The sequence below is a fragment of the Fukomys damarensis genome, unplaced genomic scaffold, assembly GCF_012274545.1.
Source record: "Fukomys damarensis isolate Sample0158 unplaced genomic scaffold, DMR_v1.0_HiC HiC_scaffold_2, whole genome shotgun sequence".
Lineage (NCBI taxonomy): Eukaryota > Metazoa > Chordata > Mammalia > Rodentia > Bathyergidae > Fukomys > Fukomys damarensis.
Genome location: NW_022900914.1, coordinates 46961853 through 46975554, shown reverse-complemented (window position 1 = coordinate 46975554; position 13702 = coordinate 46961853). Strand labels below are relative to the sequence as shown.

Sequence of the window (13702 nt, the reverse complement as noted above, 5' to 3'; positions counted from 1 at the left end):
TGGAAGGTGCTACAACAAGAGTGGTAAAAGGGATATGCTTATAGTGTCATTTAAGTCAAAGTGGTAGTTGATTTTTCTGCTTTACTTCTTCAAATCAATAAACTCTCTCAGATCAGGAACTGTCTGCTCTTCTTTTATTCTATGCTATCACTTTACTGCAGATAGTATCCAATATAATGGACACAATGAGAAATATTTATTGAGTTACTGAAATATTCTCCCATGCTGGACCCTGTTATTTCAAATTGAATTTTATTAATGTTATTTAGACATTCAGTTCAATTTACTGGTCATTTTACTTCTTTAAGTATCTACAAATATTTCTCATTCTATTATCACTGTTTCATTACTTCTCTAAATTACTAAAAATCTTACCCAGATCTAATAATTATAGGCCTGCCTTTTTCCCACCTCTACATTTCACTGCTTTTCTACTTTTCTTCCTGGATGGTAATCTTTTAAATTTCAGGCACTATCTCATAGTATACAGCTAGCTCTCTCTCTCTCTCTCTACCCCAATAATGCGGCTTTACCTTCACTAATATGGAAGGCCTCTTCACCTTTTGCTGGTACTGTTGCAACAGCTTTCTCTGAGGGTGATCTTTTTCCCATTCTAACTCTCTTCATTGGTGTTTTAGCTTTAAAACAGAAAGCCTAATTTATTGCTCTAGTAATAGTACTTAAATAGTTTAAATATTAAACTGTCTAAATAAAAATTTCAAGTAACTTACTTTTGCAAACAATACCCAAATGTGAGGAAATGTATTTCTAATATAGAATAGAATTCTATTAAAAATATTCAATTTAGTTAAAACATTTTCCTATGTTCCCATCTATCACGTTCCAAACATAAATACTCATATTTTTCATGGTAGCTATCCATATTACTCTAATTTGTTCCATAAATCTATGGGGCCTTCCTCATATATTATTCTTGTTTGCATTAAATCCTTTAAGAATTTTTATGAAAATTCTTTTTATTTCGTTTTAAGTCCTGCAAGTGAGTGCCATTATTCTTTATCATTAAAATATTACTTTAAAACAGTATCTTTATGAGTTATAGTAAATCCTAAATTTAGGCAAAACCTGGGGAGGCAGTCTGGGGTCAGCATCCTTCGGTTTCAAAAGCTGTTTTCTCACAATACAAATATACTACTTTCATTCTAATTTGACTATGTTAGCTTGTTTTCTAAATTTTGTCATTGGTTCTTGAGATATAATACCTCAGAGCAAGTTCTGTTCTATAACTAAAAGAAGTATGTGAAATCTTTACATATAAAACATTGGCTATAACTGTCTACTTGTCTTATGTTTTTTTTGTTTTTTTGATAGTGTCTTGCTACGTTGCCCAGGATAGCCTCAAACTCATGATCCTCCCACTTGAGTTGTTGGGATTATACGTGTGTGCTCACTGTATCTGGCTTATATAGTATCAGTACAGGGTATAATCATTGGTAATACCACAACAAATATTTTTAAATTAATTCCCTTATAAAACAGGAAAACTGTCACTTTTTTTCAAGTATCTACCTGATAAGTGTCTTTCAATCGTGGTTTTCAAATCTTCTTCCATAATATTCTTATTTACTAAACCCATTTGGGACAAAGTTTCCAGTTTTGTCTTTGTGTCCACAGCTCTCTTCTTTCTATCTCCCTTTTTATCTGTAGAATGGTCATTTCTGCTTTGTGCTAACTCAACTTTTAAGTCATTATCTACATCTTCCTCCTCTCCAACTTCATCAACAGTAACAAAATTGAGCTCCTCTTTAAGGTTGTTAAAATCAGCCAAAGAGTCTTCATCCTCTTCAGTTACTTCATCCAAAGTCACTAAATGTAAATCACTACCGTCATCTTGTATCTCATCTACAGTAACTAAAGTAGAAGGGTCTTCAGGCATCTGAGAAGAAATGAATCCAATGGAATTCCTGACAGTATTTCCTTCATCTCCCTTATCATTTAAAGTGGCAAAGGTTATGTCTGCAGACTCATTTAAAGGCAGCTCTTCTACTTCTCCAATTTCATCCACAGTTACCAAGCGTTCCTGCTTCAGAAGATCTTGTTCTTCAGCTATTGACAGAACTGTAACATCTTTTGGTTCACTGTGGGAAAGGCAATCATCATGGTCAATTAATTCATCTAACGTAAGAAGCGAATTTGAATTTTTTACCATTTCTTCCATATTTAGTTCTTCTTCATCAATTACTTCATCCACAGTGACTAGAGCTTGTGTATCTGCATCTTCCTCTTCCCCAATCTCATCCAATGTTACAAAAGATAATTCTCCCTCAACACTTCGAGGGGCAGAAGTTTTCCCCTTTTTCTTCCTTAAGTTCAGTTCAGAAGGAGGAGTATTTTTCAAAGCTTCTTTCCTTTTTCCCTTTACTGGATTCTGCTTGGCTTGTGAAGGATTCACTTCTTCTATAACCTCATCCACAGTAACAAATTCATCCAAATTAAATGAAAATAACGGTTCCTGCTGGAAAGTTTAATATCAGGATTACTTTTTAAAGGGCCCACAAATAAATTAGCTTATTGTTCACAAAGTAAGTGCCAAAGGTAATTCTAACAATATCAATCTAATTACACTTTTACATAATTTTAATACAATTACAATTATTTCCTGGGGGGGGGATGAATCATAATAGAATAAAATACTGCATTTAGAGCATTTGCTAAACAATCAATAGAATTTACCCTTCTATATGTTAAACAGCTAACACAGCATCTCAAATAGAGCTTCAAAGTAAATAGCTACATTGTTCCATCAATCTATTTACCTATAATATGTAACTTTTATAATACTAATATATTAAGTTTAGATTTTGAGGAAGTTATACAAAAAATTATTACTAAGACTTTCTAATTTCTAAAATTTCTAATTTGAAAAATTGTGCCTAAAGAAAATAAATTCCCAGCATGGCTCCTTATGCTATTAATGATCAACTGCTGGTACATATAATAATAAACTATTCATCTTACCTCAAGATAAAAAAGTAAATTAGTGCTAAGATTAGTGGTAGGGTCAAAAGTAAAGTATATCATTCCTGTTTTTAACTGTCACTGTAAACATTTGTATTAACTATTATAAGACAGATGAATTCTGCTATGGAAAGATGGAAATAGGCTGGGGATTTAGCTCAGTGGTTCCGCTGCCAGCCTTACAAGGACCCAAATTCAATCCCTGATGAAAAAAAAAAAAGAAAGATGGAAATGAAGTAGTTAGTGTTAATGAATTATTTTTTACCTCTTTAGATTTGGAACTTCTACCAGTGGTACTTTTAGAATTCTTAGTGTTTTGTCCGGCCAAAGCCTAAAATATTAAAGTAAGAAATACAGAAAAACAATTTACAACCAGGTTATTAACGTTCTAAAAATGGATTGGGGGGGTGTGTGGAAAAGGTGGGAGAGAAGAGGGAAGGCAGGAGAGGAAAACAAAAGGGGAACATTTAAATAGCAAATATATAAATACAGTCAATTATGCAAACATTAAACAAATTAACAAAAGTCAACAGTCATTCAACAATATAGGTATAGCCTCCAAAAGTTGTATTTAAATTTAGCTTTACAGATCTTATCTTTTCTATATCCGCAATGTCTAAGTTGGGCAGTGACCTGATAAGAAAGCTTCAATTTAAAAGAGGAAATGGGTTTTCCATTCAGGAAGAGAAAGCTAAATCACCTTAGAAGATTCACTACAGACTTTAGTTAAACCACATAGTTTTATTTCTGACCAATTTTTACCTTTATACCACAGTCATTTTTTAATTTTACAAATAATGCTTTCCAAACCTGTTAATAAATTAGAAACTTTGAACTCGATACTCTAAATGTCTACTGGCTTAGATCAGTAGAGTTGTTTAAGAAAGGGAAATGGTAGCTTGTGGGGGTAGAGTGAGGAGATGACAATTATGAAACAAGATTACATCTCCTACTTCACAGCTACAGCGGCAGAGTTAAATACTTCAAAGACACACTGAGCCATTCTTCCTACTCTCCTCACCTTATTGTTGCTGTCATCCCGTTTCATGATGGAAGGTCTAGCCTCAGTTTCCTGAGACTGTTTTGTTATGTCCTTGTAATCCAATTTAGAATCCTTGCCTTGCAGGGCTGAGATCCTTCCACTGCCTCCTCTGGTAACACCACTCTGTGTGGGTTTGAATTTACTGCTGCTTTCTGCCAAGCCTGATCTGGCACTTTTAAATAGACCAAACTCCTTGGCTGAAAGTTTCTTTTCAGCATTTATTTGATCTGTAAGCACAGATTTTAGAAAACATTTCTGATTTTCACTTTTTGAAGCTGTAGCTTTTGCCTTAGAAGGGACCACAGTAGCCTTGGTGCTTAATTTGCTGCTAGATACGTTTGATCCAGCCAGCATACTAGTTTTACCAGTTTCATCAGGCTTATTGGTCTGACTCACTCCTTTATTTGGGTACGTCTTGATTACGTTTTCTGCAGGTTTTTCTTTTACAGCTGCCAAAATCTTTTCCAATTTTTCTACAACCATTCTAGCTTCATTCTTTTCAGTCTTCTCTGTTCCTAGCTGTAGATCTACTCTGGTTTCCTTTGCATTAAATTCATTCTCTTCCTTTTCATCCATATTATTTTTTTCAGAAATATTGTTTTTGCTTACTCCCTTCTCATCCCCAGTGTCCTCCAGTACTGCAGGGACAACACAAGCAGATGGCACTATTTCTGAAACAGTTTCATGTTTGTCCACTTCAGCTACAGCTTCTGCCATAGACTGTGTAATTCCAGAAAAGAGATCTTCTGCCTCAGATGGAGGTTCTTCTAGAATTCCTTTGATGTTCCTTTCTTCTACAAATGCACTGTCAGATGTTGATAATTCTGTTTCAGGGTTCATAATTTCTGCCTCTTCTTTCTCAAAGTCACTGGTATACACCTGCTGATTTAAAGCACACTCCTCTATATTTTCAGTGAATAATTCAATACTGGCTGGAGTGGATGCAACAAAAGGGAGTTCTATGTTAACCTCCTCAGCTTGAGTTTCAATTTCCAGTGTTTCAATACCAAAGTCAGAATCAGAAAGTACTTTTTCAGGTTCTTCCTCACAAGGCTCTTCCAGCTGTACCAAACTTTCTGTTTGAATAGTGGGAGTAGTTTCTTCTTCAACCTTACTAGGTTTAACAGAGGGACTATCAGTTGCTGTTTGCACCTCACTTTCATCAACTGGACTGTTTTTCAAGCCAGGGCTAAAAGTACTTAAAACAAACAAAAAGAACACAAACAAAAACAAACAAAAATCAAACTATGATGAGAATTCAACCATTATAAATAATCCTGTTAAAGCCAATTGTAAAGACTTCCTGATGCATTATTAATAAGCACTGGGAAATCCAGGCAATCAGCAGTAAAGTGGTTAAGATGTTTTAATGTAAATATGTAAACAATGTAAAAATCTACTCATGTCATTGAAGATTTTTCTTTAATTCAAACGAAATAGTTGCAAACCGTGACTGCTAATATGTTTGTTCCTTTTAATCATGTAAGTTATAATCAATATTTTTCCTCCTGTGTTAAGTTGGTACCCGATAACAAAAAGGCAAATGTAAATAAAACATCTAAAATTATTACTAGAAGTTCTATCCTCCCAACAGTGGTAACTTAAATCATATGTGTAGAGTTCTACAAAAAAAACCTTATATAGAAAGATCATGAACAGAAATACTGGTATTGGTAACAGGGATGCCATGTCTCTTGCTCTCTGGGTGGCGGGGTATGGGGACGTGTGAAACAGATTTGCTTTCAATTTTCTAAGAACTGTACTTATTAATGATAATACTTAAAACATTTTCACTTTGGAAGCATCCTTTAAATAACTGTGTTGATTTAAAGTTAAAGGTGAAATGGATAGAACTACTTTAACATAAAGATACAGTCTTATTATAAAACATTTGTATTTGGTAATCTTTCCAGTTACCAAGAATAAAATTCCAGTTATTCAGAAGAAATGGAGGAAATGCACGCCTGAATATTTGTACCAGACCTTCTCTCATCATGGCTGTCCCCAATCCAAAGTATATGAAAGTGTGATTTTACAATTCTATTTTCACCGAGGCAGCAACACAATAAATTAAACTATTTTTATATTAATGTTCCATAGATTAGAGATGATGGTGAATTAATAAGAAACATCACAAGTTCTGAAAACAATGGCCAACATACTACCAACCCAAATTAAAGTTTAATAAATACATTCACACAATTACATTGAAAGCAGCAGGTTGGAGGAAAACACCAGAATGTAATCCTATTTAACATATCACTGAATTTTTCTATTATTTAAGGAAGAAGAGGATAGACCATTCCCTTTGATATGCTTCTCCTAGGATGAACGTATGTCCTTTAGTTAATGACTAGATGCTAAGTACCTGTATCCTAAAAGGTTGTTATTTCACAAGTTTGGAAGAGGTACTATTCTATAAAAATCTACTGAGCCAATGAACTGGTTCTCTCCAAAGGATGATTATGTTTGCAAAGGAGATTTTCCTACCTGATCAAAGAAAACACTTAAGCATTCAAAAGTTACAAAGCAAGCAGTTTGAGGAATTTAAGCACAACAGCCAGTAACCACAGACCTTAATGAATACAAAGTCAACATAATGTCCAAACTACCCTTTGTATGGTGAAAAGGTTTTTATTTGAAATAATTCACATCTCTTATTGAAGATAGCAATGGGTGATTTTAAGTGTCCAAATTAGGAATACTCAAAATTTGTGGTCAAGCACAAAGACATTCATAGTTATGGTGATGAGTTACGTGGACATTATTTTTCAAAATGTAAGCTTTTGTTTTTAAATTACAACTCATTTCCAATTGAAGAATAAATTCAAACTCTTACCCTCATTAATGAACTAACTGCCCTAAAGAGTACAAATTAAAGCTACATAAAACATTTATTAATAGGACTAGAAGGATAACAATGTAGGTGATCTTGATTCCTGGCTCAAGGATATAGCAAGACTTTCCATTTTACCAAATTTAAAGCTTATCAATAAAAAAGTTATCTTTTGTACAAAATGAATCACTATGCAGTTCCACATTTGAAGTAAAGAACACAGATTGTTTTAAAATATGGTTTAATTCGTATTTGTCCTTTCTTTCTTAATTATAGTGCTTTCTTCTTGGATACTGTTTACTGAAAATTAGTATCTGTTTCCTGGCTAGTATGAGAGAAAGACTCTATGTTGATCAATTTAGCTCAGAAACTGAGTTTAAGATATCAAATAAATGACATTAACACCAGAGTTAAAATAACCAGTCTTTTTAAAGATCAAAGATGAAACATAGCCATATTGTGGGAAATGCAAAAAAATGGATTCCAAAGAGACATTCAGAACACAGGTACATAATTTCCTATTTCCTTATCCCAACCCAATACCCTCATGAATACCACAATTTCACAGCCTAGAGAAGAGGCATACAACAATAGCTGATTAAGAATAAAGGTTAACCACCATTAGACACATATCCCAAGGAATTGTAGATTGCAATTAGACAATACTGACGATTGGTGTTTATTTCTGACTGGATACTTCTGAATGAATTTGTGAAATTTTATCTAGCATATTTATTGCATGTCTTAATCACAACGATACTGTTTGCATGGGGGGATGAGTACAAGTGTAATGTAGGTTACTATTAAATTATGTTACCTTTTTTTTTTTTTTTTTGGTATTGGGGATCGAACTCGGGTCCTTTCGTTTGCAAGGAAGGCAGCGGAACCACTGAGCTAAATCCCCAGCCCATTACTATTAAATTATGAATGTGAGAGTTCTTCTAAATAGGAAATCTATTTAAAGAGTTTACATTAATTACAAACAAAAGGATCTTACAGTGAACTGACAACCACAAGTACTTTTAAAAAATAACAAACAGCATTTTCTAAGCATGAGTTTACTCCAAAAGAAATGTTAAGTATCCTTGCCACATCCCACATTTTTTTCTCTGCTGAAATGTAAGTCAGAAAAAACTGATAGAAAAATGGGAATTAAGAAGTCATTAGTGTTAGCATTCTTAGGGTTATGAGATTGGGTAACTATTTGGAAGTTTATTAAGAAATATATGTAACTTTAAGAGAAGTCTAAACAATGAAAGAGAGACAATGACCAACTGCTAATGCTTTTCTTGACAATAGCTTTTGTTGCAGACTTACAAGGAACTGTCAAATAAAACAACAAAAAAAACTTTTGGAAGAACTCCTGGGACAGCCTATACAGAGAGGTACTGTATTGTGGCCAAATGATAGTTGTTTGGACAACTTTCTAGAGTACAGACTCTATGTGGCATATGGCATTGTTATTTAAGTCCTCCTTGTGGGCTTTCTTATGCATATGAACATAATTGGTTTGATGAAAAACAACTTAAAAAAAAAGAAGCTTATGCTAACATACAACAAAACTATTGCTTTAAAGGTTATTAATATTAATGTATTCAAAGTCATCTTTATCTCCTAGAACAGAATAATTCTACAACAACAGAAGAAAAACGTTTTTAAAGCTAGTGCATCAAATGAAATAAACATTTTCTACATCTAAACACAAACTGTTGCTTCAAATTTATATGCTCTTAAAACATGGATTAACAAATCAGTAATCAATTGTATATAGGAGGAAAAGGAAATATTCTCAATTCTCAGTAAAAACAGTAAAAGGTAGGTTATTAATTGGTACAGAGTGGCAACAAAAGGACATCCATCATCATGAGAATTACTAGAAAGAGTGTACTGGTATTTGTTCAAAATAAGTTTCTAGTTACTAGTTTATACAGACTCTGAAAAATAAGATTTCATATCCTAAAAATATAGAATACATTTTTTTCTTAACAAATACACCTTCTTCTCACCCTTGCTCTTTCTAAATATACCAAAATATACATTCAGAATTATATTTTTATTTAATCTAATAAAATTTTTAGGTTAAAATTTCACTACGTTTGAATAAAATTAATAAAAAGTACTTAATATTGATTATGGAACTAAATTCTTCAAGTCACTACAAAACATTTTATAAAGAAATATTTTTCTAATTTAAACTTTATAGTTTTCCAAATAAGTAACTGAAAAAGATAAAACCCCTAGATAAAACAGAACTTCCTCCAAAAGTCACAAACTTATATATACATAAAATGAATATATGAGGAAGTGTTTGCTACATAAGCATAATTACTGTAAAATGCAGAAATAAAATTCAGTAATTTAAACACTATACAAAAATATCAGCAAACTTAAAACAACATACCTTTCTTTTTCTAATTCTGGTTCTTTTTCAGTTTGAACCTGTAACACAAGCCACATTAGAAGTTATTCTAATGAAATTATTAGACGTTTTAAATATTTGACCCATCAATCCAATGTTTTCAGTTAAAGCATAAACTAAAAAAATACACTGAGGCTGGGGATTTAGCTCAGTGGTTCTGCCACCTGCCTCACATGTGCAAGGACCCAAGTTCAATCCCCGTTACAAAAAAAAATAAAAAACAGAATAGTACTTTAAAGAAATTAAATAATGTGCCTACAAAGGATTCCTATCACAGGTGTTAAGAGTGCCAGAGTAAAGGTCTTCTTTACTAGAATATCTAGTGGGAAGATACATCCTAATGATACAGAATAAATTAAAGACAGTAACTGTTAAGCTCTATTCCACAGGTATTATTAATATTATAATTCAATCAGTGAAGAGGGCTGTAGAGGAAAAAAAAAAATCTACAGAACAGTGGAGAAAATCTGCAACAGGCACGTAATATTAGCTACTTGCTACAAAATAAAAGAGAAAAAAGGTGTAGGAGTGATCAAAATCAGCATACAAAACTAACTGAAGAAAGGTATTACAGACACTTGAAGAGCTTTATGAAAACAAAGTAACTAACAAATATCCTCAGAAAAAAATCAATAAAATAAAGCATCTACAAAATCAGTAAAGGTTTTATTTTTAGAAAAATAGTACATTAAAAGTTGAAGAAATAAAGAAATACTAAGGGTAACTTTTCTCAGGTGAAAAAACACTAATCTTCAGATTAAAAAAAAAAACAAAAAACTGACAGCTCTAACTAAGCAAAATGTAAAAATGAGTACCAAAGACAAAAACTTGGCTCACTGAACAAGGCATACTGATCCTTAAAAATTCTTGAATCTCTAAGTATGTCTCTAAGGCCTTTTCTCATCTGTCTAAAAGTTTCACTGTTATATATTCATAGAGCTTGATCTCTTCTTTTAAGACCCACAACTCTTTCCAAGAGAAGTTATATTTACTATTAATGCTTTTGTATCTAGTGTCCCATTTTTGGAATAGCACATGACAGTGAAAATTAACATAAATTTTTCTCTTCAAATTCTTCTTCCTGACTTTTTCTAGGGAACATACAGATGTAATGCAAACATTTAAAAAACTGCAACCTTCAAAATAAATGGATTAATATATACATTCCTCCAATACATATACATATATATATATAATTTTGGTACCTGGGATCCAATTCGGGACCATGTGCTTGCAAGGCAGGCAGTGGAACCCCTGAGCTAAATTCCTGGCCCCAGGCCCCCAATCAGTCACTCTACCTTTTTATCTTAATTCATCTTCGTATCACTTTTTACCACCTGACATTTCTCTCTCTCTCTCAAACACACACACACACACACACATCTATATATATATAGATATATACGGAGTACATAAAATATGTACTTAGTAGGTACTTTGAGTTTAGATGATAGAATTTTTTTAGCTAGTGCAAGATTTTGTGAAGATTAATAAAAAATATATCGCTACTGCTAGCAAAATAAAGCCCTATTATTTGCTTCCTGCTATTAGCATACTAGAATTATTAGAAGAAAAACTGAGTTTAAATTTAATTTTTTCACAGGTGGACTCTTCATAAGCTTTTGCACATGTATTGCTATTACTATGCAAACCAAAAGCCTATGAAATCTGATTTTTTTCTTTTTTTTTTTTTCTGGTACAGGGGACTGAACTAAAATCTGATTTGTTATAAAACAACTTCTCAAAATATAATTAGTCGAGTGTGGTGATGCACGCCTGTAATCCCAGCACTCGGGAGGCTGAGGCAAGAGGATCGCTGTGAGGTCAAGACCAGCCTAGGATACATGGCGAGTTCCACGTCAGTCTCAATTACGTAGTGAGACCCTGTCTCAAACAAACAAACAAACAAACAACAACAACAAAAAAACCCGAAAATAAAATTAAAGCCAGGCATGGTGGCATACACCTGTAATCCCAGCACTCAGGAGGCTGAGGCAGGAGGATCGCTGTGAGTTCGAGACCAGCCTGGGCTACAGTGAGTTCCACAGCTGTCTGAACTACATAGTGAAACCCTGTCTCAATGCCCCCAAAATGTATGAGTGCGTGTGTGTGTGTGTGTGTGTGTGTGTGTGTATGTGTGTATCAACAAATTTCTTTCTCCCAGGAGAAAGCAATAATAAATTCAAAGAAACCTTTGCATTCTAGAGATAGCTATGAAACATAAGGAATCACTCCACACATATATGTACCAGAATACATGTTATGTTTTTCAAAATTATCTGAATTCATTCTCATTTGGATAAATTTACACCACTCCACAAACCATAAAAACTGCAAATTTTAAAAAGATTTTAAAAAGGAAGAACACCTAAAACTCAAAACCAAATTACTACCTGAGAATAATTCTTGAAATTACATTGAGAATATACTTTTGAGCTTTGGAAAAATAACCTTTACACTTCTTTTACATTTATAAAAGAATAAAAGCTAATCCAAAAAATGTATCTTACCTCTGATGAATCTATCTTCGAAGATAAAGTGCAGGTCAATACATGGTCACCTATGTTTTGTGGATTTTGTTTAAGAAAGTTGTACATTGACTGAGCAGATTCAGGGCTTTCTAACTGAAGAATTGCCTTTGGAGAATATAATACAAAAAAAAAGTATTAACAGTTCCTTAAAAAATTAAAAGCAAAATTACTAAATGACCCAACAATTCTACTTTTTAGCATATACACAAAAGAACTGAGAGCAGGGACTCAAACATTTGTACATCCACATTCACAGAAGCATTATTTACAACAGTCAAAAGTTAGAGCAACCCAAATGTCCATCAATGGATTAGCAGATTTTTAAAATGTTCTATGTGCATACTGTAGAATACTGTTCAGTTTCAAAAATAAAGAAAATTCTGGGGCCGGGGATTTAGCTCAGCGGTTCGGTGGCCTGTCTTGCAAGTGCAAGGACCCAAGTTCAATCCCCCGTACCAAAAAAAAAAAAAAAAAAAAAAATTCTTACACATGCCACAACATGGAAGAATACGGAAAACACAAGTGAAATAAGCCAGTCACAAAAGAGCAAATATAATTCCATATATATGAGATGACAAAAAAAACAAAAAACAAAAACAAAAACCCAGAAACGGGGCTGGAGATTTAGCTCAGTGGTTCCTGCCTTGAAAGCTCAATCAAAGTCCCAAGTTTGATCCCCAGTACCAAACAAAAAAACCCAAAACAAACAACAACAACAAAACTAAAAACAGAAACAAAACAGAACTGTGGTTAATGGGGGATGGGAAGAACGAGGAGTTCTTGTTTTATTGGACAAGAACTACACCTCAATTTGAGAAGCTGGAAGAAGTTCTGGAAATAGATGGTGGTGAGTTACACAACGTGAATGTGCTTAACACCAATGAACTGATACTTAAACATGGTTAAGAAGCAAATTTATGTTTTGCAAGTGATAAAATTTGTATATTTTACTACAATATTTTTTCTTAAAAATTTAAAGAATTTCCATGTATTTTTCTTTCAGTCTTCAGATACAGAATTATAAAAGTATTGTTAATTTTTATTTCAAGGGCAAAAGAGAAAGCAATCCTCAGAAGGCTGAGCAGTCAAGGCAAATCTGAAAAGGAAGACTGTTTTGTTTTGTTTTGTGTAGTAATGATTGAACCCAGGCAGGACTTTTGCACTGAGCTATATCCACAACTTTTTTAGTTTTTATTTTGAGACAGGGTCTTGATAAGTTGCCCATGCCAGACCCAAACTTGCAATCCTCCTGTACCACAATGCCTGGCTTCATTTATTTTTACCAATAGAGGAATAGGGTGCTTAAAGTAAAGGGAGAATTTTACATTCTGTGTCCTACCTTCCCCATCCTCACTCATACCATTTCTGTAATGTAAAATACACTGTCTCAGTTAAGAACATGTAAAAAAAATTAGTAGCTACTTGTTGGTTACGTACACATTTTTATGAAGTAAACAGTCAACTTTGATATAAAACACTGCTTCCTAAATAATATATTTTTCAACAAAATCTAATTTCCACAGACATACAACTGAAATATATGGTAAAAATAGAGGAGGGACCAAGGATTTAGCTCAGTGGCAACGTACCTGCCCTGTAAGCTCAAGGTCCTGGAGGGTATAAAAATGTAAATAAGAGAATAACTGTATTTTTATTTTCACAGAGAGAAGCTAAATCATGAAATTATTATCTTACTTATACATCTTTCCCTATAAATAAACAACAACAAAAAAACCTATTTTTTTGGTGGGGAGGTAGTACCAGGGACTGAACTCAGGACCCTGAACTTGCAAAGCAACTGTATTTTGAGGCTAGAAGAACTTTAAACCCCCACCCTACCCCACAACCAGGGATCAAATTCAGGACCTTGCGTTTCCCAGGCAGGTGCCGTGCCA

General features: G+C 33.4%; 1 protein-coding gene across 4 annotated transcripts in view; it reads right to left on the bottom strand.

Annotated features, from left to right (window-relative positions):
- Znf638 (zinc finger protein 638) overlaps positions 1 to 13702 on the bottom strand; it is a 131512-nt gene that overhangs the window by 5463 nt on the left and 112347 nt on the right. The window contains exons 20-25 of one of the 4 annotated variants that reach the window (XM_010609630.3): positions 11787 to 11912; positions 9259 to 9296; positions 4001 to 5219; positions 3245 to 3310; positions 1531 to 2476; positions 534 to 638 (exon numbers count right to left, since the gene is read on the bottom strand). In XM_010609630.3, the coding sequence (XP_010607932.1) occupies positions 534 to 638; positions 1531 to 2476; positions 3245 to 3310; positions 4001 to 5219; positions 9259 to 9296; positions 11787 to 11912 (2500 nt within the window). The remainder of the gene's footprint in view (positions 1 to 533; positions 639 to 1530; positions 2477 to 3244; positions 3311 to 4000; positions 5220 to 9258; positions 9297 to 11786; positions 11913 to 13702) is intronic. The other 3 variants (XM_010609631.3, XM_010609632.3, XM_010609634.3) reach the window with 3 other exon arrangements.